Source organism: Podarcis cretensis (genome assembly GCF_951804945.1).
Source record: "Podarcis cretensis genome assembly, chromosome: 8".
Classification (NCBI taxonomy): domain Eukaryota; kingdom Metazoa; phylum Chordata; class Lepidosauria; order Squamata; family Lacertidae; genus Podarcis; species Podarcis cretensis.
The window spans coordinates 17969108-17992528 of NC_137177.1; the positions used below are offsets into that span (position 1 = coordinate 17969108).

At 46.9% G+C, this 23421-nt stretch overlaps 1 protein-coding gene across 4 annotated transcripts; it reads left to right on the plus strand.

Moving 5' to 3' along the window:
- The first annotated feature begins 1992 nt into the window (after positions 1-1992).
- LOC307221505 (sialic acid-binding Ig-like lectin 14) lies at positions 1993-20434 on the plus strand. 4 transcript variants are annotated; one of them, XM_079986053.1, is made up of 10 exons: positions 1993-2029; positions 7805-7888; positions 9779-9928; positions 11388-11795; positions 15325-15630; positions 15752-15793; positions 16549-16800; positions 18925-18990; positions 19114-19365; positions 20091-20434. In XM_079986053.1, the coding sequence occupies exons 1-10, from the start codon at positions 2002-2004 to the stop codon at positions 20417-20419; spliced, it is 1917 nt and encodes a 638-aa protein (XP_079842179.1). In that variant the 5' UTR covers positions 1993-2001; the 3' UTR covers positions 20420-20434. The 4 variants fall into 4 exon arrangements, with proteins under 4 accessions (XP_079842179.1, XP_079842178.1, XP_079842177.1 ...); XM_079986051.1 differs by lacking the exon at positions 1993-2029 and having other exon boundaries at positions 7596-7888; XM_079986052.1 differs by lacking the exons at positions 1993-2029; positions 18925-18990 and having other exon boundaries at positions 7595-7888.
- Positions 20435-23421: the final 2987 nt, after the last annotated feature.

Below are 23421 nucleotides of genomic sequence, written 5' to 3' on the forward strand. Positions count from 1 at the left end.
TCTTACGAAAAGACTAATGTGAGTGGTATAGCATGTTTCCTCTTAAAGATTTTAACTTTGGAAGGGACCCATGGGGATCATACAGGCGGACCCCTGAAATCTACAATACTATTTTCTTCTGTAAAATGTTGGAGGCTATGGACAACTGACTATCAAATCTGCATTCTGGATGCAAATCTACACTAAAATGTCCCCTTCAGCCATTGATTTCCAAGCTCTTTATCTCTGTTGATCAAAGCAGCTCTTGCTTAACGAGGCTACTTTCTCCCTTAATCGTCCCATCTTACAGTCACTGTCACCACCTTCCCCACAAAGGGGAAGAGAAAATCTAATTTGAATAACCAACAGAAGTTGCTGAAATCCCTCACATTGACGTTTTTCACACCACAAACAAGACCGTTCCCAGAGCAACATCTGTTTGAGGAACTGAGAATTCAGCGATCGGCCTTACCTTTCTCTTGCACCCGAATAACTAACAGTATTCTTTACTAGGGTTGGCATACATCTGGGAATCCAGTTGTCTCTAGCAGTGTCTGGGCGGGAATCTGTAAAATGTCTGGGGAAATCTGGATGTATGGCAGCCCATGCTGCTTTTGCTGATGTTTCATAAAAATAACTCTGGGAGCAGAACTAGAAAAAGCTCAACAACTTTGGCCTGTATGAAAAACGCAACCTTTTTTTTTTTTTTTTTTACAAAAAGCAGAATGTTGTTTATTTCCAGAATATGCAAGAAGCGGGGGAACCACTTCTGAGTGAGCGTGTTCTAGGTGTCTGATTTCCATGCAACTTTATAACACTATGGGTTTTTTTAAGTCAGGGGTGGAGGAAACTTTTCCAGCACAAGAGCCACCTTATCTTTAGGTTAGCCTTCCAAGGGCCACATGCCAGTGCTGAGTAGGGCCAGAGCTAAAGTGGGTGGAGCAACCAATGTAAATTTTACCTTTGCACAACTAGGGTGGTTTCTACACCCACCGACCTCCATGCCAGCAAGCAAGGCATTATTGTGCATTACAGCCAGGAAAACAGATTCAAGGAGGGTGCAAATCAAGGAGGGAGAGGGGTGTGGCCTGGGCAAAGGGGGTGTGGCTGAGGAGGGGCTTGCTGTGGGGAGAGTTCCAGGAGAGAACCAGAGAGGCATAGATGGCCTCATTTGGCCCCTAGGCTTGAGGTTCCCCACACCTGGCTTGGGATAGTGAAAGATGATTATTTCTTATTTATTGCCTTCTGCAATAAAACAAAAAACACCCAAAGAAAACAGTTAGAAAAAGCATGGAAGAGAACAGGAAGCAAACGGGAAAACAATATGTGCATGTAAGGGGCACTGGTGGAGGAAGGGGAGTGCGGGGGGAGCGCACTGCCCCCGGCAGCGCAATCCCGGTGGGGTGCCATCGCGGTTGCCCCCACCTGTGCTGGGCACCACACCCCCACAGGCAACGCACCACACCCCGGGATGCGCATCAGCCCCCCGCCTTCTCTCCACCTCCCAGTGTCGGAGCATGAAGCTCTGTCACTGGTAAGGGGTGCTAGTGTCTAAATCAGGCACCCCCCAAACTCGGCCCTCCAGATGTTTTGGGACTACACTTCCCATCATCCCTAGCCACTGGTCCTGTTAGCTAGGGATGATGGGAGTTGTAGTCCCAAAACTTCTGTAGGGCCAAGTTTGGAGATGCCTGGAAATCAATTGTTATTGCGCCTGGGGGCTCCTACCAGCAGGACCTGCTGAGCTGGGTGCTGAGGATGAAGAAAGTTCATGCAACTGAAGTCCTGTCAGGTTTGCAATGGGCAGGTGGGTTTCACAGTCACGCTCCTTGCTTTCAGTGAAACTGGTGCAGTTTTTAAAATGGAAGGCAAAACAAAACACCTTTCTCTGTAAGGAACTTTGCCCTGTGCTCAATTTGCAAATAAAACAGGAACTGAACCAAGCAAAAGAGATTACTGTCAGAAAGAGTGTCATAAGCATACTGGAGTCTCCCTCTCTAGTCTCTTGTCCCTTGCAAGCAGATGCCCCTGGAATGTTCAAGCTGTCCAGGTAAGTGGTTTGTTTGTTTCATTTACAGCTCACCTTTTCCTCCAAGGAGCTCAAGACGGCATACATGGTTCCCCCTCCCCCTTTCATCCCCTCAACAACCCTGCGACGTAGACAAGGTTGAGAGGCAGCACCTAGAGCACGGTCCCCCAGTGAGCTTTGTGGCTGAGTGGGGACTTGAACCCTGGTTTCCCGGGTTCCTAATAATCCGGCACTCTAACCACTGCCTGCCCAGTGGAACACTCTCCCATCAGATGTCAATGAGATAAATAACTGTGCAACTTTTAGAAGATGCCTGAAGGCAGCCCTGCATGGGGAAGTTCTTAACCTTGGATGTTTTATTATATTTTTATAATTGGGTAACAATTGGCAGAGCAGACTGCAAGGTGAAATGGTGCCACCCCAAATTCCTACCTCGACTGGAAGGGGATTTGGGCAGGCGAAGGTGCAGCACGGTTTCCTCTTTCGTTTGCATTCAGAGTTAGGGATGTCATGGTCTGCCCAACCCCATCTTTTTCAACCCATCCAAAATTCAGCCCCACATATCTGAAGAAGCAGATATGTCACCTTCACCCAGACCACTGGTTGTGTGGGCATCTTCTTGCCTGCTACTTTGCTGTTCTTGTTGCTGTTTTGATACTGTCTTTATTGGTTAGTTTCATGGTTTTGCCTCATGATGCCAATATGCCTCATGCCTGTTTTAGTTGTGGTACTTTTAAATTCTGCTCTGGCAGTGCTTTTTCTCTGGCTGTACTCAGTACTGACACCTTTTTTTTCCCCCCTAGAAAAAAACCCTCCACTGGTTAAAAATGTGGCACTGACTGCAACATCTTCATGGTGAGTATCGGTACTGATTTCCCCCCGAAGAAAAGCGCTGTTCTGGGACTGTTCAGTGAAGTTCAGGTTTAAGATGGGCCAGCAGGGGTGGGTGGGGGAATTCCTTAAGCCATCCAAGTCAGAAGTGATGGTAAGGAATATGCTGAGTCATGTGTAGAAGGTAAAGGTAAAGGTAAAGGGACCCCTGACCATTAGGTCCAGTCGTGACCGACTGGGGTTGTGGTGCTCATCTCGCTTTTATTGGCCGAGGGAGCCGGTGTACAGCTTCTGGGTCATGTGGCCAGCATGACTAAGCCACTTCTGGCGAACCAGAGCAGCACACAGAAATGCTGTTTACCTTCCCACCAGAGCGGTACCTATTTATCTACTTGCACTTTGACATGCTTTCGAACTGCTAGGTTGGGTGGAGCAGGGACCGAGCGATGGGAGCTCACCCCGTCACGAGGATTCAAACCACCGACCTTCTGATCGGCAAGTCCTAGGCTCTGTGGTTTAACCCACAGCGCCACCCATGTCCCGTGTAGAAGGTAACACCCTGCAAACGTCTGATTGGTCCCCACTCCTGGACATCATGTGGATTCAAATGAAGAATTAGCAGGCATGAGCTTGGCACTTAGGCTGTCCCCATTGTGTGAAGCTGGCAGCAGACAGTTGTCATCCTGGGCCTAAGAGGGGAGCCAACATGACTGCTCAAATAGTTCACTTTTTCCAGGATGATGAGGAACCATTAGTGAGCACACTTTGGGTTTGGACAGTCCACCAGCTATAAATCTACCTAACAGTAACCTTATCACAACATATTTTTCTCAGTGCTCACGGACTGACCATTTAACTATCTGTTCTTGGACCTTTTCAGGTATTGACATCAAGCTGGCAGGTTGGTAGTTACCTGTCTTCTTTTCCCCCTTTTTTTGACGATGAGGACAACATTTGCCTGCTTTCAGTCTGCAGAGACTTCACTTGTTCTCTAAGAATTCTCAAAGATTATAGACAGAGGCTCTGAGAATATACCCACAAGCTCCTTTGGTTCCCTTGGGTGCAGCTCATCAGGCCCTGGAGATTTGAATTCTTTTAAAATAGCTCAGTGTTCACTTACTACCCCCTTTCCTATCTTGGGCTGCAGCTCCTTCCTTACATTGTTTATGCTGTTATTGCCAGGTCGGGTGCTGCTAACCCTCCAACATTTCTCTGATGAAAATAGGGACATCCCATTCCATAAGGATAATTTTACTATTTATACCCACACATCTTACTAGGTTGCCCCAGCCACTCTGGGCAGCTTCCAACACATATAAAAACATAATAAAACATTAAACGTTAAAACAAACTTCCTTATACAGGATTGCCTTCAAACAGCATGGGGGTTAGATAACTCCATACCCTCCAACATTTCTCCAATGAAAATAGGGACATCCTAAGGAAAAGCGGGACATTCTGGGATCAAATCAGAAACCAGGATGACTTCTCTAAATCAGGGACGTCCCTGGAAAATAGGGACATTTGGAGGGTCTGGAAGGCAGATGCAAAGTACAGTATTTTTCGCTCTATAAGATGCACCAGACCACAAGACGCACCTAGTTTTTGGAGGAGGAAAACAAGAAAAAAAATATTCTGAATCTCAGAAGCCAGAACAGCAAGAGGGATCGCTGCGCAGTGAAAGCAGCAATCCCTCTTGCTGTTCTGGCTTCTGGGATAGCTGCGCAGCCTGCATTCACTCCATAAGACGCACACACATTTCCCCTTACTTTTTAGGGGAGGGAAAGTGAGTCTTATAGAGCAAAAAATACAGTAGGTGTTGAGCAGTTTCCTCTGTCGCCCAGCAGCATTTCTCTGTCTTCTCCACACCAAGGATCTACTAATTTGCTTGTTCTTCCTCTTTCTTTGAACATAGCCAAATAAACCTTTTAATACTATTTTTAACCTCTCTTGCAAGCCTGGCCTCATTCTAGACTTTTCCCCTCCTGACCTCCCTGCAGCTGTTGGCTGCTTCAGTATACTCTTCCTTTGTGATTCCCCCTTTCTTCCATTTCTTATACATTCCCTTCTTAAATCTCAGCTCCTTATGCATTACCTTTAAATCAGACTTGGACCAGACCGCCCTTCAAAGAGTGGACTGTGTAAAGTAGGACACATGCTGACCCATTGGTGGACCACGGCACATGACCGGAAAGTTGGTCAACATTGGATGAGTTGTGGCTTCTCTTTATCCCTGTGTAGAAATCTCAAGGGTCACCTCACCACTTTCCCCACAGTTGCCCACCCTGTTGTCTCAAGCAGGGGACCGCAGGTAGATCCAATTAGACCACCTCCAGTATTTGGATGCAGGGCTCTCTCTTGTGGGCTTGCTGAGCCAGGCCTGGTGGCCTTTGTTCTGAGCTTTGTCAGAGGCATTTTGAAGCAGCAAGAGCTGCATTATGAAACCAGATTTGAGACAGGATTTGCATGCCTATCTTGCAATTTCCATCCAGTCACAAGCCTTCCTCAATGGTCACACCATCCTTTCACCAAGGAAAGTCCAATCCGCGTGCAGACACGTTGTGCCATTGCCTCAAAACTGAATTTCCCACTTTCATCTTTGCCTTTAACTCATGTCTGGGGGCACACCTATGCTATCAGTTTAAAATTGTTTTAACCGCCCTGGTTTCCTCGAAGAAACCAGGTGACTGCAGTTTCCTAGGCTGGGTGTGTGGAGATAAGCACCTGCACCACAGCCATGCAATTCTCTGCACAGAGCTATGGTTCCCAAGAACCACAAGAGAGCCAGTGTGGTGTAGTGGTTAAGAGTGGTAGACTCGTAATCTAATGAACCGGGTTTGCGTCTCCAGTCCTCCACATGCAGCTGCTGGGTGACCTTGGGCTAGGCATACTTCTCTCAGCCCCACTCACCTCACAGAGTGTTTGTTGTGGGGGAGGAAGGGAAAGGAGAATGTTAGCCACTTTGAGACTCCTTAGGGTAGTGATGTCAAATCCAAACTCCTCCTCCTCCTCCTCCTCCTCCTCCTCCTCCTCTTCTTCACAAGTGTAGCATGCCAAAATCCTTCTATGCTGTTTCTTTTCCACAACCAAGGCAAGTGGGATGGAATGGTTTTTCTTGCCTGCTTCGAAACGGCATTTGGACTATCCTGCCCCCTCTTTCCCTCCCACTCCCAGTTACATCTCCCCTCCTTCTGGGCCAGCCCACCCATAAGGTGGGGAGAGGTAGCTGCCTTGGGCGCAGGTGGCATCTCCCCTTGGGCACCTCACCGCCTCTGCTGCTGGTGCAGAAATGGTTCCAGAAGCAGTGCCAGCTTTTGGCAAGATCTCGCTGGAAGCTGCCACCATGCAACCCAGGCAGGGGAGACTGTGGTGGTGGTGGGGAGCCCACGGAGGGACTGCCTCTTTGGCTCCTGCCCCCCCCAAATTAACATACCATAGAGTTCTGGTGCTCTAAATTCAGGAGGTGGTTGCAGCTAGCAACCCACTGGACTAATCCATGGTGGATTTAATTCTGATGGTAAATTCTTAGATGCCCATTTAAGCTGTAATTCTCAGCAACTTGGATTCAGAGGCATGATGCCTTCAACAGCGGCAACTGAATATCCCCCATCGTGGCTAGCAGCCTTTGACAGCCCTCTACTCCATGAATTTGTCGAATTCTCTTTTAAAGTCGTCTATGCTAGCAGACAGTGCTTCTTCCTGTGGCAGTGAGTTCCATAGTTCAGTTATGCACCACATTCTTTTATCTGCTCTGAATCTTCCAACATTCGGCTGCATTGGATGTTCCTGAAGAATGGTGTTATGAGGGAGAGCTGTCCATTTATTCCCATCCACTGCTTCCAGATACTTGCTGCCTGGGACACAAGCCTATGGCACATATTTGCATGTGGCAATTTGCGTCTTGGGTTAGTCACACTTCTCTGAAGTCTCTCAGCCTCACTCACCTCACAGAGTGGTTGTTGTGGGGGAGGAAGGGAAAGGAGATTGTTAGCCGCTTTGAGACTCCTTAGGGTAGTGATAAAGCGGGATATCAAATCCAAAACTCTTCTTCTTCTTCTTCTTGCATGTGCTCGGGTTTTTTTTATGGCTAGATGCCTCTGAGCCAACTGAGATGGCTAGTGGCTGGAATTTCCCAAGCATGGCACTTTTGCAGTGTGTGTGTGTGTGTATGTGTGAGCAAACCTTTCTAAAGGGTCAGGAGAACCAGGATTTGACAATGCCCCAAATTTAGAGGGAAGGGCATTAGTGAAAGTGGCCAGGGTTACTGCTTTGAATTTCATTTTTTTTAAACCCCCTCCCCCCCCCAGCTTATTGCATTAATATTCCAATCCTCCCTCCGCAAAGAGTTTAAGGCTGGCAAACATGTTTCTCTGCTCTGACCTATTTTATCCTCACAACAACCCTCCGCTGTTGGTTAGGTAGAAAGACTGGCCTGAGAACAACCAGCAAACATCATGGCTGAGCAGGAGATTTGAACCAACAACCTAACCCATGGGTAGGCAAACTAAGGCCTGGGGGCCGGATCCGGCCCAATCACCTTCTAAATCCAGCCCACTAAAGGTCTGGGAATCAGTGTGTTTTTACATGAGCAGAATTTGCCCTTTTATTTAAAATGCATCTCAGGGTTATTTGTGGGGCATAGGAATTCATTCTTCTTTTTTCAAAATATAGTCTGCCCCCCCCCAAGGTCTGAGGGACAGAGTACCGGCTCCCTGCTGAAAAAGTTTACTGACCCGTGTCCTAACCAATACACCACATTGGGTTCTACTATATTTTATCCACTCAGGGTGAAGCTAATGTCAAGCTTCAGTTGTGATATCTTGAGATTTCATATATGATAGAAGGGGGAAATGCCTGAGAAAGCTATCTCCCCCCACCTCTCCTCCTCCTGCTTGCACAAGACGTTTTGCAGAGACTTCTGCTTTTCTGGTTCCTGTCTATTATTTCCCCTTCTGCGTTTAGCAGAATTCTCATCGAGGGTCAGGACCACAGGCGGAAAGACAGGGGCAACCAGGAGGTGCATCTCTCGCTGCAAGTCGAAACGGACAGGTCAGGAGAAATTCTGGGTCTGGACAGGGAATTGTAGTGTGTAACACCATACATTTAAAGCACATCCCCCTGCCCCCCAAAATACTGTGAATGGTCCTTTTTTTTTTGAAGCTGCTCTGAATTGTAAGAGGCAAGCTACCATTCCTTGGGGCAGAAAATGTGCTTAAGATGTGTTTTAAAGACATGGTGCATACACCATCCAGAATGTCTTAGTTGTCTTTACTTTGAACCCCACCCAAAGCGGTAATGGTTCACAAGAAGAGGTTCAGTAAGCAGATGTTTGGGAGGTTCTTTTGAGGGTTGGTGAGCAGAGCCAACCCTACTATTGGGCAGGATGAGGGAGCTACTTCAGGCGGAAAGCTGATTTAAGGTCTTGCATCAAAATAACTTGCCTTGCTTTTGGTACTATATACGTGTGTGTGTGCCATTTCCTGCTCCACCTCAAGCACCAAAATGTCTTGGGCTTGCCCTGGTTTTGAAGAAGGCTTTCTCTCTCTCTCTCTCTCTCTCTCTCTCTCTCTCTCTCTCTCCCAATCTCAGAGAAAGGAGCAAAAGAGGCTGTTTCCCCCCAGGGCGAATACTGCAGAACAAAACACAGCCAAGAGTGGGAAGGTTCTGGGACAGGTCGTTCTCTTGTTTCTTGCATTTATTATGCAGGTGCAACAACACACAACAAAGAGCTCATCCAGACTAGCATTTGCACTGTGTTTCTAGGCTCAGGTCTTTGCTTTCAAGCTCCCTGCCGGAGTACTCCCCCTGGTTTCTCTCAGCGTCTCATTTCCCCTGTCTTTAGTTCTCCACATTTCCACATCATTGAGGGCTTATCCTCCCCTTCAAGCTGCTATTTGCCTCACAAGGGTGACAAATAGCAACCAGAGATGAGGAATTTCATCTGCGGAAACAACATGGAGGGAGACAGAGGGAAGCAACATGGAGGGGGACAGCTGCCTTTCCTTGATGATGCTGGGGTCCCCATCTTTTTCAGGGGACCCTACTGTCTGTTTTGAAACAGAGATCTCCTAGATCGCATGTCATTTGGCCGCTGGATGAAGCGATTAGTTAAATATGAGCTCTTTGAGTATGTCTAGAGATGTGGTTTAAAATGTTCGTTGGCATTTAAACGGTGCATCCTGACTGAATAGCTCCTGGATCCTGAACGGAATCAAGCTTTTCTGGGTCAATCTGGAATTGGTCCAGAGCTGGTCAGGGTAGCCCTGGATCACCCGGGAGGGGGGCAATTGTGTCCTTCTTCATCTTCAGTCTTCTCCTTCTTCCTCACTCATCGCTGTCCAAAAAAACACAAACAAGCAGATGCACTTGGCTCTTCAGCTTGGATTCCACAGCGGCCTTCTCATCAGGGTGTGAGCTACCTCATGTGTTTGACTCCACTGGTGCCTGTGCAAAGCGACTGGCTCCACTCAGTGTGTGTGTGTGTGTGTGCGTACCAGTACGGAGACTCCCTTAGCTCTCCCACACCCTCTCATGAAAATGCTTCCTGAGCTCATATGCTAGTAGAGGTCAGGATCAGAGAATCAGCTGGTCCGCCATTGGGCCTGGTGCCTGATACCAGCTCCCCACAGAGCACGACCTTGGGGAATCCTGCCATTTTCCATTCTGTGGACATGACCAGTGTAGATGTCACTGAGATAGGAGCGCAAGCTTGCTGGGAATGTTAGAAATGGGGAAACTGAGGCTGGGGCTGGTGGCCCTTGCGAGCCTGGCGTCTGAGCTCATGCTAGACTGTGGCATTGGAATGAGAGACTTTGTGGCTAATGCTGCTTCCACATTTTGATTCTTTCTGAAACTATGGGTTCTGAGTATCTTCCCTGCTTCAGCCAGCGCTGCTTACTTAGTGCCTCATGCTCCTCTTCTCTTCTTTCTTTGCCCCAGAGCTCCAGCCTCAGAAAGAAGCCTCCAGTTCAAAAAAGATGCCAAGAGGCAGAAGGACAATACAACTCATGAACCTTCCCTGGGGGATGAAGAACCCAGCCTCATCGATGGCGACGCTGACACTGTTGATCCTTGCCTTTCTCTGCAAAGGTAGATCTGGTTCACAACAACACTGGGGAACCTTCAGCCTTTCCAGATATTGTTAGACTCTAGATGTTATCAACCCCAGCCAGCAAAGCCCACCCTCAAGGAAGGTCCCTCAACTTTTGAAGGCTCACATTTTCTCCACCCTTGGTGTACAGAAATGAGAAAATGTGTTCTTCTGAGTGTTGCTTCCTAAGAGGGAAGGACCAAGGCTGAGTTTGGAAACTGACTGTGATGAAAGGGCTGGTGCCGTGCTGTTTTTATTGTAATTTTCTGTATATTTTAAAGTGTGTGTTTGTGTGTATATAGCATTCATGTTTTATTTATTTTAATTACAGTGGTACCTCGGGTTATGCTTCAGGTTACATACGCTTCAGGTTACAGACTCTGCTAACCCAAAAATAGTGCTTCAGGTTAAGAACTTTGCTTCAGGATGAGAACAGAAATAGTGCTCTGGCGGCACGGCAGCAGTGGGAGGCCTCCTTAGCTAAAGTGGTACTTCAGGTTAAGAACAGTTTCAGGTTAAGAATGGACCTCCAGAACGAATTACGGTAAGTACTTAACCTGAGGTACCACTGTATTGGTTTTTAAAAAAACGTTTTTAGCTGTTCTTATTTTTATCTCTATGCCACCATGAGTCCCTGTCAGGAAAAAGTTGGGGAATGAATGAATGAAGAATTGCAACAAAAACACTCCAAGTTAAACCCGAGCATCTCCACAAACTGGGAGAGGTTCCTGTCTGGGACACTGGAAAGGCACCACCCATCAGAGTAAATCTAGATGGACCAGTGGATGGACTCAGCATAAGGCAGCTTCTGATCAGGTCCAGGTTTTGGGTGGTCCTTGAACAAGACACCCTCCACACATGCCCCTTCCTCACTGCAGGAGCTCCAGAGGGTTCTTATCCTTGAGTCCCCACTGGGATAAGGGCTCTTGACAGACACCCAACCATGCCACCTCTTGAGGCCAGCCCTGCTTCCTACATCCCTCCTAAGTTTTGCTCACTTGGTTTAATTTAAGAGTGAAGAATTTGAAAACTTGGAAATGATGAGTCCTTAGCACAAATAGCAGGAAGAACTCCAGTGTGAGGCCTAAGGAGCACCGGAATATCCCTGGGTTCAGGGTCCTTGGTCAGGGGGCTTGAGAGCACCTTCCTCCTTCTGACTGAGAGTGTGTGTGGCACCTGCTAGACACTCACACCTGAATGTCCTCCTCCTTCTTGCCCAGGGAAATGCTTCCCCCTGAGGTCCTGCTACTGTGGTGGGTGGTTGGGAGGTCCTGGGACTGGAGACCCACCACAATCCCCAGGCACTGCTGCTCCAGACAACCCTTGATGTTTTGGTGCTGTTGACTGTGCAGAATGTTCTTCTCGAGGTGTACAGTATGCTGGCAAGAGGGTCAGCTGCAAAACTGGTCTTTGCTAAGCCCACAAACCAGTGAATTCCTTCCTTCTTTCCTTTGGCAGGTCTGCGGAGTCAGTTCCTGGGATATGATCTTAAAGCACTAAAGGATGTCTCCATGCAAAGAGGTCTCTGTGTTCACATTCCCTGCAACTTCACTTATCCCACTTCTCAGTATTCTGGGAAATTATACGTCTACTGGATTAAGAACGATCATGCTACTTCCTATATTCGCAACAAGTGGCACTCAAATGCTGGTAGTGTTGTTGCCAGTAGTGACAAGGATCAAAGCATTGCCTCACTTGCTGGGAATCGTTTCCAGTTGACTGGAAATCCATCAGAAGGTGACTGTTCCTTTAGCATCAATGATGTTCAGAATCAGGATGAAGGGCAGTACTATTTTCGAATTGAGAAAGGACTGAACTTAAAATTCAGCTATTCTCATTATATTTTACCTCGTGTTTCTGTGACAGGTAAGAGGTTTCCTACTTCTTTATTTCCTCCCTCATTCCCTGTTTTGTGCTCTTTCGTGCTGTAAAGGGGGGAAAGGCTCTGCCTACAAATATGCCTTGACCTCTGGACATTATGCTGATTCCAAAGGGACAGGATGTACAAGTGCTCCATGCTTCCTGTTCCTCTCCATTGTTGTAACACCAAAATTAGATCATTTGCATCTCCAAATGTCTGAGTACTTTACACAGCTCACCAGAGGGAAGAACTCTCTTGTGGATTCTGTGCTGACAGTCTGGAGAAACAGGAAACTGGAGGTATTTTCTCCTTCACTTCCAGCTGCATCCCATCACCTGCTTCTTCTCCTTCCCCCAGCATCTCTCCACAGCTTCCTCAATGCAGGAGAAGCAGAGAGGTATTCTCTTGCCACCTTTGAAATCAGCCTCAGTGAAAATCTGGAACATTGTCCTAACCCACTGCATCCTGAATTCTGGGACCAGAGGGTGCTTTGGGTGGGGGACATTTATTTTGTTCATGGGCCTCATTCCAGGGGCCACATGCAAGTGGTGGGCAGGGCCAGAAGCACACATGGATGGAGCCTCAAGCAAATGTGGGCAGAGCAACAGGTGTGCCTCTTATCTTGTTCAGGCCTCAAACTCAGGTCACTTTCCCATAGCTGACTGGTTTTAAGGTGAGTGCATGTTGAATGGTTTCTTTAAATGTAAAGGTTCATCATTGTTCCACCCGATGTGTATGTCTTTAAGGGGCCAGAGCAAGGGCCAGAGCAAGATAATGAGACCCAGTCTTGCAGCTGTGAAACATAGCAGGTGCTGCTGAGTTGTATTGATTAAGCTGTGTCAGCAATTGGGTGTAGTATATAAGGAGCAGCACCTAGCTCTTCCATTACCCTGGGGGATGGGTTGGTGGTTGGGTCTGTTTTGTTGTTGATGTATTTAGTGTAAATGGAGTTTTTGTTTTTGTAATTAAAACCTTGTTTAAGTACTTTTTGAGTCCCTTTTTAATGCATGGTCTCCCCAGCAAGCTCTCTGCAGCGCTACCATACTGCAAATAGCCAACAGTGCAGAGTGGGTTGAGGCACAGGGCTAAAATTAGGGGTACTTTGCTCCTCCCCTGTTTCTCCTGCTGCTGTCTGCACAGAGCTAAGCCTTGATTTGGCTTAGCATGGAGGTGGAGAACCTTCCCCTTGTTGTTGTGGGGCAGTGGTTTTACAGGAGATTAAGCCTCTGCTTAATGTCTGAGCCCCAAACAAACCATGAGCAGTTAGCTAAAAAGCAAGCCTATGCTACAGCTCATGGTTTCTTTTGGAGAGAAACAAATCATGAACCTGAGTTTAGATCAGTGGTTCCCAATTAGGGGTCTGTGGAATACACACAGGGGCTCCGCTGCCCCATCCCTTGCCTTTCCCCCAACTCATTTTTTGTCATTTTTGCATGGTATTTCACAAATTTTATGGTCTGTTTTAGCACTCTTCGATTTCAAGGCACCACCAAATTCGCACGATGATCTCAGCCGATAACACTACTGATCTGAGCTGCCTTCCCTCACACCGAGGGAGACTAGGGCAGCCGATCACCGCCTTCTCCTCATGCTGATGGAGAACAGGGCATCTGACTGCTCTCACTTCAAGGAATTGTGGCACTACCTTCCCCTGGCACTGACTCGGAGCAGCTTTTCTTAGCAGGAAAGCAGCAGCAGCAGCCACAGTGGATGTGCTGCTTCACTGGCTGCCCCCCTGACTGTGGCTTGATGCACCCCACCCCCTCCCACTCAAACCATGTAATGGGGGTGACTCCGCTTCCTCTCCTCCCCCCCAGCCATCCAATCTCTGCGGCTGCTCCTTCCCTCATCCCTATGCCCAATCTCCCATTTCAGACATTGTGATATATCAGAACATTGTGATTTTTAGCTGCTGATATATCACAATGTTGAATACCAGATATCTCTCAGCCCTAGTCTGTTTTTTTAGTATACCTAAAATCCTTTGCTTATTAAAGGCTACCCCACATTTTGTTCAAAAAATTGCTTTGCAGAGGTAACTACCATAGAGCTATCAAAATGTTCAAAAGTAGGGGGACTGGGGCTTGGCTTTTGGAAAACAGGGCGTTGTTGTTGTTGTTGTTGTTGTTGTTTAGTTGTTTAGTCGTGTCCGACTCTTTGTGACCCCATGGACCATAGCACGCCAGGCACTCCTGTCTTCCACTGCCTCCCGCAGTTTGGTCAAACTCATGCTGGTAGCTTTGAGAACACTGTCCAACCATCTCGTCCTCTGTCATCCCCTTCTCCTTGTGCCCTCCATCTTTCCCAATATCAGGGTCTTTTCCAGAGAGTCTTCTCTTCTCATGAGGTGGCCAAAGTATTGGAGCCTTAGCTTCAGGATCTGTCCTTCCAGTGAGCACTCAGGGCTGATTTCCTTAGTAATTAGTTAATTGGGAACCACTGGTTTAGATTAACATTCTGCCAAACCATGGCTTAGCTCTTGGCAACATGGCAGGAGCAAAACACCTTTGATTTGGGTCCTCTGCACCAACACAGTGTGCATTCACCTTCAAACAATAGTTCAGTTAGGGCTAAGGTGATATGCAAGCCAGGCTTGTGTTGGCTACATGGCATTCAGGTAAATGTCAGCTGTTTCTACATGGTCATCCACCTCTTTCCATACAGACAAGCTAGACTCATTATCACAGTTCAGCAACCCATTCCTAGAAGAAGGTGTATGCATGGACGGGGTGGGGAGTGTGGACAGGGGAGTTCTGGATTTGTTCCATGTCTCCTAGGTGGAATCTACACACATATAAAAGAACGCCGAGGAAATGTTTGTTTCTTTTTTAAAAAAATTCCACTGAATTTGCCATGGCTCACCATTACCATCTAGTGCCACATTTCTATATATCACTTTGCAACACACTTGAAACATTTTATTTGCAACAGTATAGCTGAGCCCCTAGAAATTGCCCTCTCCAAGCTCCTCACCCCACAGCAAAAGATATGCAGACCTGCTTCCTATTCCCCTGTATGCAAGTGAGCAGTTTGGGTGGGTGGCCATTTGCTTCAGAAAAAATAGTTCAAGGGTTAAGTGACCCCTTCTCAGCCTGTGCTCCTCTTTTGATGAAAGACAGATCCCTCCTATGGCTGCTGCATTAAAGGTGTCATTTCCCCCCTCTTCCTGTGTCTCCCAAATCACATCTGGCTTCATCCTCCAATTTCAGGATCCTGAGTATCAAACATCATGTTCAGCAGCATAGAGGCAGCCATCAAGATTTCTCCCTCTCCAGGCTGAGTCCACATTGGGCAGAAACATTGACCAACATTGGTAGAGAAAGCAGACCATTGCATGAGGAATCAGTCTACTAAGGGAGAGACACAAAGTTATTGTTAAAGGACAAACGAAAGAATGGTGGGATTTGCCACAAAGTGGGGGGTAAAGTAGTGCTGGTGACCACCCATAATTCAGGACTCTTGTGTCCTGTTCCCTAGTTACTTTAGTCTGTGAATTTTCTTCTGATCCCATCCTGGGGACTTTTGTTTTCTCAGAGCTGGCAAAGCCAAAGATCCTGAACTTATCAGAGGTGGTTTTGGGGAAGAGCGTCACCCTCATCTGCCAGGCGCCAGGGACCTGCCCATGGAAGGAATCATGGAGCCAGCCTCAGATCTCATGGAGTAATTTGCCAGTACAAGCAAGTGCACAGAAACATCAGCACAGCAATGGAAGCTGGACCTTTGCTTCTGCCTTCACCTTCACACCTACTTTGGAGGATCAAGGCAGAGCCCTCACTTGCCGTGTCAGATACCCTGCAGTTGATACAACAGTTGCGAATACAATCTCTCTTGAAGTGGTCTGTGAGTAGCTCCCATAGCTCAGTACTGCTTCCCCCTCCCATGAACAGCCAACAGTTCTTTCTAGCCCATGCAAGCTAATTTACTCCTTTCATGCACCCCTCACTGTTTTCTTATGTTTCAGACCCACCTCAGGACATCGGAATCACAAGGCCTGGACACCCTGGTGAGATACAAAACTCTTAAGACTTTTTGCACATCCCCATCCTCACTGAGCTCCGCTGGGCAGCCAATAGCTGCTTAGGGATCTCAGAGTGGGGATTGTGCAGGAGGAAGGGTTTTAGAGATGGCTGGGCGTTGTGGCAGAGCCCAGGATGGTGGTTTGGAGGAGAGTTGAAGACAAACTGGACGGTAACAGGGAGGAGCTGGGCTCACTGGGTCTTTCCAGAAGCCATGCCATGCACGCATCCTTGCACCCAAACCAAATTCACTCCCCACCGTAGCACCCTTCCGGCTCTTGACCTGGGTCTCCTCTTTTAATTGCCATGTGGTTTCTGTTTGATGGGACTGTTCTATTGCATATTTCAATTGTGGGTGTTTATATTTTAATGTTTGTGTAACTGGTTTTTGTACTTCGTAAGCCATTTAGAATCCTATGTTGGCATTAAGTTGTGTATTAAGGGGGAATGAGAAGGAAAAGAAATGGGCCCGTCTTCCCAGTGGAAGGCAAAACAGGGGATATTATTATTTTTTCTCTTGCCAGTTGAACTGGCAGAGAAATGAGGGGATTATCTCTCTTTGCAAAACTATGGCCCAAAGCTGTCTTGAACCAATTATAATTAATAATCATTGTAAAGATTTGCAGACCTGGTGTCAACCATCCTTCTTCAAAATACACAAGAACACCTCAGCACTGAATGAGGATTCCTTAGCATCAGGCATCCCAGGACCAATTGTGATCTAATTGCATTTCTCTTACAGATTTCTCTGCGCAGAAAGAAAAACTGGTGGTCCAAGAAGGTGACACTGTCAGCCTGCTTTGTGAAGCTCAGGGCAAACCTATTCCCTCCGTGACATGGCTGAGGAAGAACAAGCCCCTAAAGAACCATATGCAGGGCAGTAAAGAAACTCTTCAACTGTCCAACATTAAATCAGAGGATGCTGGGATGTATCAGTGTCAGGCAGAGAATCTACATGGCTCAATCAGGAAGAATATTTCAGTGATTGTGCAATGTAAGAGATGGGGAGTGGGAAGTTCCTTGGGGGCATTAACCTGGGAAACTCCATTGTATGCTAAGTGGCTTTACCTGCAACTAATACCAGCATGCTTCCACTAAGGGGACCTCTGCAAATGTACACGGCTGTGGCTGCATTGCACAGTGTGTCAGCCAAGTAGTGTGAGATGCAGCTTTTGACAGCTTCATCACAAGTTCAGGAGCCCCATGATGAACTTACATATTTGCAGAAGCTTTCTAAGAAGTTAGTTGCCCCAGGGGCAAAACCACAAATTCAGGTCACTGAACATAACCCTTGTCTGAAATCTGTGAGAGTATCCTCATTCACCAGGAGAGGGCACATTTATGCAACCTCTCATCAGAATGACAGCTCTCTAATATTAAATGCAAAGGCCAAACTTAGAAGTTTTTTGTTCACATATCTGTCCTGCCCATAAAGCAGGATGTGTAGGATGTGGCTCTGATGTTTTGTAATAAAAGGTCTGTGTGGACAATGGAGGAGAATGGCTGGATGTCCCTCTCCCACCTGCCCACCTTCAGTTGCTTCAAGACCTTTTTGTATAATGAGCATCTCATGAAGGAATATCCCCAGGTGGCAATGGTCTCACTGTTTGCTACCTGGAGATGCAGAACATAGTTCCGTTGCTTATCCAATGAAAAGGATGCCATAAGGATGCTGCTTGTGGGGACCTAAGTCGTTTTGCAAAGTAATTTCTCTTCCCCCTCTCAGGTACTATGTGATAGCCTCATAGGTGGGCCTTGTGTTTAGCTGTTGGGGTGTTGCACAACCCAATACTCTGATATTCATTTGGCATACCGAGAATCTGCATTGTCTTTTTATGAGCAATTTTCTGGTCATCATGGTGTGTTTGTGTGTGTATACAGTGCTTTTCCTAAAAAAATATGTTTAGGGGTACAGTGGTAACTCGGGTTAAGAACTTAATTCGTTCTGGAGGTCTGTTCTTAACCTGAAACTGTTCTTAACCTGAAGCACCACTTTAGCTAATGGGGCCTCCTGTTGCTGCTGCACTACCACTGCACAATTTCTGTTCTCATCCTGAAGCAAAATTCTTAACCTGAGGTAATGTTTCTGGGTTAGCGGAGTCTGTAACCTGAAGCATATGTAACTTGAAGCATATGTAACCTGATGTACCACTGTACTCTTTTTCCTACTCATATTGAAATACTGCCAAACTTAGATTCACAAAATGTTTAGGGTATGCATCGCCCTGCATCCCCCCAGAAAACCCCCCACTGTGTGTGTGTGTGTTTGTGTGTGTTTGTGTGTGTGTGTAGCTTAGGAAAGGATTTATGCCCTTCTTCTTTCTCTATTCCCCTCTGTTTCCTTTTTCAAAAAATGCAATAATCTGATTAGCAATGACGACGCTAATAGGAACAGAATAAAGTAAACATTTGACAAGCAGAATGTCACCGGCTAAGTTTTACTCCGAGTAGATCCATTGAAATCAATGGGCTTTAGGCATGTTCATTCATGTCAATGAGTCTACTCTGTGACAGATTAGCACTGGGATACAACCCCAAATGCGCCAAGATTATGGACAGTGGAGGGCAGAACAGGAGGTAAAAGACGCAGCCTAGATTGCAGTCACAACAGTGCAGCGTTTTTGTGTCAAAATATGGTGCTTTTTCATCTTGCTCTGTCTGCTCTGTGTACACTGGGCAGGGGAAGGGCACTTTCCTGGATGGTCATTGCTGACCCCACCTTTCCAGCGGACAGTACAGGCTGATTCATTGGGGCGAATGGGGCACTGACCCACCAACCTCAGTCCAACCTTAGACAGCCCCTACTTGCTGCCTTCTTACAACCAGCTTCAGGGGTGGCCCAGGCTGCCAGCTTTCTCCTCCTTGGTCTCCATTCTACCCTTCTAGAGCTCAGCAGGGCAGACAAGAATAGCGATATAACTGGATTTAGCTGGCTCTACCTGTCTCTGGCTCCACCTCTCATTGCTTCTGGATCTGCTTGCCATTAGTGGTCTCCCTCCCTTCCAGCTAGCCAGTCCCAATGCCGCCAGAAGGCCCTTTCTTGCACAGCAACGGGCCTCTCATTCACCAATGTAAAGGCTCTTCTCTTGTTGATTCAATATTGATATGTCTGTTCCAGATTGCCCAAGGACAATGACGTTCACTGTCACCCATGCACACAGGAGGGACCCAGCACTAGCTCGAGGTACCAGAGAGTTTTAGGGTGCAAAAGTCAGCGCATGGATCCTTTCTCCTCTGGAGGATAAGGCTGGCTTCAGCGGGGCAGCTGCTGTTTCACAGACATAACGGCACTTTCCTGTGATTACAGGTTGCCCCAGGGAAGTAGCCAGTGGCTCCCAGTTGACGGTTCAGGAAGGCAACTTATTGCGGCTGCTCTGCAAGGCCGATAGCAACCCTGCAGCCACTACGAGCTGGTTCAAGGAAGGCAGGGCCTTGGAGAAGCTGCCAGATGACTGGTTGGAGCTGGTCAATGTGAAAGCAGAGGATCAGGGTGACTACAAGTGCCAGGCTCAGAACTCCATAGCTTCTGCTGAGGGATTCCTCCACCTCCTTGTGGAATGTGAGTGAGGGAGTCAGGGTTTGGGTCTATCACTGGGACTCCCTGCTGCAGGGGAACTGTTAAGGGTGCTGATCTCCCATGCTACAGGACACCCCTTTTCCTCTGCTGGGCTGCATTTGAGGTTCGGTGTGAAAACACCAAGTGAGATTTACATCCCACCCAAATAGCTGCCTAGAGTAGTGTTCCTATTTAGGGAGGCCAACTCCCTTTTTCATTAAGGGGTTCCTGAGCCTCTAATAGCAGCATGGGCAGAAGAAACCCATTCAGGGACTCTTTTGCTATTGTTGCTGCCCCGTGACTGGAAAAGCCCAGGCCGCATTGTTTTCTCCCACGAGAGGTGGTGGACTCTCCTTCCTTGGAGGCTGGATGTCCATCTGTCATGGATGCTTTAGTTGAGATTCCTGCATTACAGGGGGTTGGACTAGATGACCCTTTCTCTCCCTGCCAACTCTAAGATTCTATGAGACACAGCTCTTAAGTTCTTGTAAACCATTCCTGTAAATTCTGCTTTTATTTTCAAACTGGACACAAGGGGGAAAGAAACTCCTTGCCTTCTGAACCCAAGCCAAAGCAGGATTTTACCTTATGCAACAGAGTAGGGAACTAGGGTGGCAGCAGTGTCTGCTCCTGGCTGCCTCTAGTGAATGAATTGTGGTATTGCAGCTGTTGCAGTCATTAGCTAGATCGGAATGTGTTCTTTACCTTGGCTACTTGGTTCTCTGCAGATGCCCCCAAGCTCAGCAAAAAACCCGAGAAAAACACTACCTGTTGGCGCAAGGACAATGGCATCCTCTGCAACTGCTCCCTGCACTCCAAGCCTCCACCTCAGATCCATTGGCAACTGGGCGGGATGACTGTAACTGAGAACACCAGCACGACAGACCTGAAAGTCTCTTCCTCAGTCCAGAAGAATGAGGTCACCAGCTCCCTAATTTGGACAGGTAGCCCGGATGGTGACCTCAGCATCATCTGTCTTGGGAACAATTCTCTGGGAGTCTACACCATGCAATTCCTCCTTAGTTCCTTGAAAACAGGTGAGACTCCACCAGATTGAGAAATCCTGACTTTTGCACCCTGATTCTAAAGTACATTTAATTACAAGTGAACCTCATTTATTTCTGTAGATCGGGGATTGCCAGAATGGTGTCTCCACCCATTTCACCCTTACTGAAAAATGATGCCAATTAAAACTAGCATCTTAATTTTTGACTTTATTTTACCTGTTTGTGTTAAACTACTTGGAGATGTTTAAAAATAAAAGGAGCAGCAAATGATGATCATTGTCATCATCATCATTTGCTTTTGGGAAATGAAGGAAGGAGGATGGGGACCAGGATTCCTGATTTCCAATCCCAGTTTTCTTTGAGATCTTGGTTTATCATTGCAGGAGGAAGCTATTCAGCACTGCTCCTCTCTGGGCTATGTGGGGCTTTGCTGGCAGCGGTTGTCTTCCTGCTCTGCCTGGGCCTGATCAAGTGAGTTTATCCTTCTCTGATCTCCCTCCCTCCACCTGGTTCTCAACAGCAGTCCACAGTTCTACTGGCCTGATCATTGAAACCACTTTCTGGCAGGCAACTTGTGTCAAACCTGAGAAGTCAAGTCTGGACAGATCAGTTGGTTAGAGTTTGGGAAGGAATGGGAGATGCAAAGTTATTGTGGGGACGGATGACAGGAGATGACTGAGAATGAAACCAAAGCCATTAGGTTGTGTCCAACTAAGTTCTACTCAGTGGATCCACTGAAATGAATGAACCAAAGTTGATCATATTGGTTGACTTTCAACAGGTCTACTCTGAGTAGGACCAGCACTGGCTACAAGAAGATAGGAGTTTTGATGAGGGCTATAGAGGAAGAGAGAGAAAGACCTGCATGCAGGTCTTCTAATCACAGGGGTGTATGAGAATCTTACCATGTTCTGGCCATTTTAATCTTAGGTTTTATAAGAAGAGGAAAGCAACTCCGAAAGCGGCCATCCCAGAGGCTATGGATTCTGCTAATTATGTAAACTCTGCCAATGGAGGGCAGCAGAGAGCCAACAACTTCAGCCAGATCTATAGCAACATTTTACCTCAGGTATGCATTCCATGTAGCTTTGCTGTTCTGCAACCTCTTAGACCTCCTGAGGTAAGTATTTATTTTATTTTATTTTTGGAGGGGGTGCTTCAACACAGAGAGCAGGTGCACAAGATGTTTAAGTGCTTTAAAGGTATGTTGCAAAGGGGAGTCTTTTTCACAACATCTCTCTTCCCTTTCAGGGTCAAAGATCACCCCATATTGGCACACCTAAAGCAGCTGGAGAGAGGACCCCGAAACCCAGGCAGATCCCCAGACCTCCCAGTCCGAGGGTTGAGGAACCAGATGAGGTTCACTATACAACCGTGGCATTCAAAAGCAAGGGACCTCCACCCCCAGTGGAGGATTCTGTGGAATATTCAGAAATCAGACGGGAATAAAAAAAACCAACATCTTGTTTCTCAGCAGCAGAACAATCCCATCATGATGGAAGGGGCTTATTTGACTGACAAGAGGAGCTGGGTATGAAAGTGAGCTGGATTTCAAGAATAAGCAAACTGGATTTAGTGTCCACCAAGTAAATTGTCTGGACAGGAGAAGCATTAGATATGCCGGATATGGAAAGGGTCTTCCATTTTAGTAAATCTGGTGTTTTTGACTTGTTTCTTTGTTTTTACGCAAGGAAGGAGGAACCAGAAGAAGGCAATGGTAGTGGACATAGTTAACCAACTTACTCTGAACGAGGTAGACATCATCAGCTGTCAACTACCTGCCTTTTTGTCTGTGAACATCTTCCCTCCCCAAAGTGATTGGCTGGACTGTTGTGGTGTCAAGGAATGTTCCCTGCTCAGTAGGAAAAAACAGCACACCATCTTCTAAAGCAGCCTTCAGCAATCTGGTACCCTCTAGATGTTTTGAACTGCAGCTTCCATCATCTGCCAGGACTCATGGTCAATGGTCAAGGATGTTGGGACTTGTAGACCAAAACATCTAGAGCACAGAAAGTTGGGTAAAGTTGTTCTAAAGATTTTGTTTGAAAAGGTTATGGGGGGGGGGGAGCCTATGTTGTACAGCTCTATTTTTTAAAAAGTATTTCCAGTACATTTCGCTAACTCTTGATCTGTGGCTCTTATTTATTTATTTGACGTGCTTGTATCCTGCCTTAATAAGGAGAAATAATTAACATGCTTTGTGCTTCTGTACAACAGCTGCCCTTTCTCTATTTAGGATGGTCCTCTCAATAGCCTTTCCATACCCCCAAAGCATTTTGCAGATTTCTTCCCGTGTAGCCATGAAACATTAGGTAAATAGGAGACTGCCACACAAAGCACTGCTGAATTTTTTTTGAAAGCCCGAGTCTGCCACTGGTTGCTTTCTCTCACACGCTTGCCTCAGGCTCAGTTTCTTTTGCTGGAGGGGCAGAATGCTTCTGGTAGATTCTGGAATATGCATTTCCCCCCTTGTAGAGCTCAAGGTTCATTTGCTGGTATTCAATAATTTAAAAATATTTTAAAAAAATCTTTCACACATGTGGTATACACGCATGTCTCTGTATTTATGAATATGTTGTTTTCCTCCCCAAGCTGTTGGGGATCATAAATCTGATTCAGGCTCTCTTTATGGCGGTGACTCCTTAGATAGACTTTCCCTCCCTCGACCTTTCATTTCCTGTCTCATCCTATCTTCTCTAAGTGCTGCAGTGACATTTCTTCCTGAATGTACTGACTGCCCCCTCAAACAGAACTTGGCAAAGATTAAGTTTCTTAACCTTTTCCTGCCATTACTGTGACCCCCTTAGAGATAACACTGTCATTTTGACTCTGTCCTCTGCCATCTCTCAGGCAAGCAGTTTTGGGGGCTACTCTTTTTGAGAACTGTGAGAAATGGGGTGCACAAAAGCAGGGTGATGGGCATGCATTGGGGAAGGGGAGAGAAGGATAATCTGGGAAAACACTTGAGGTGGTTGCATCTGATATGGTACTAGGGTAAAGTGGTGCATTTGTTCCACTGGCAAAATATTTTGTGCCAGCAGAGCATCATTGT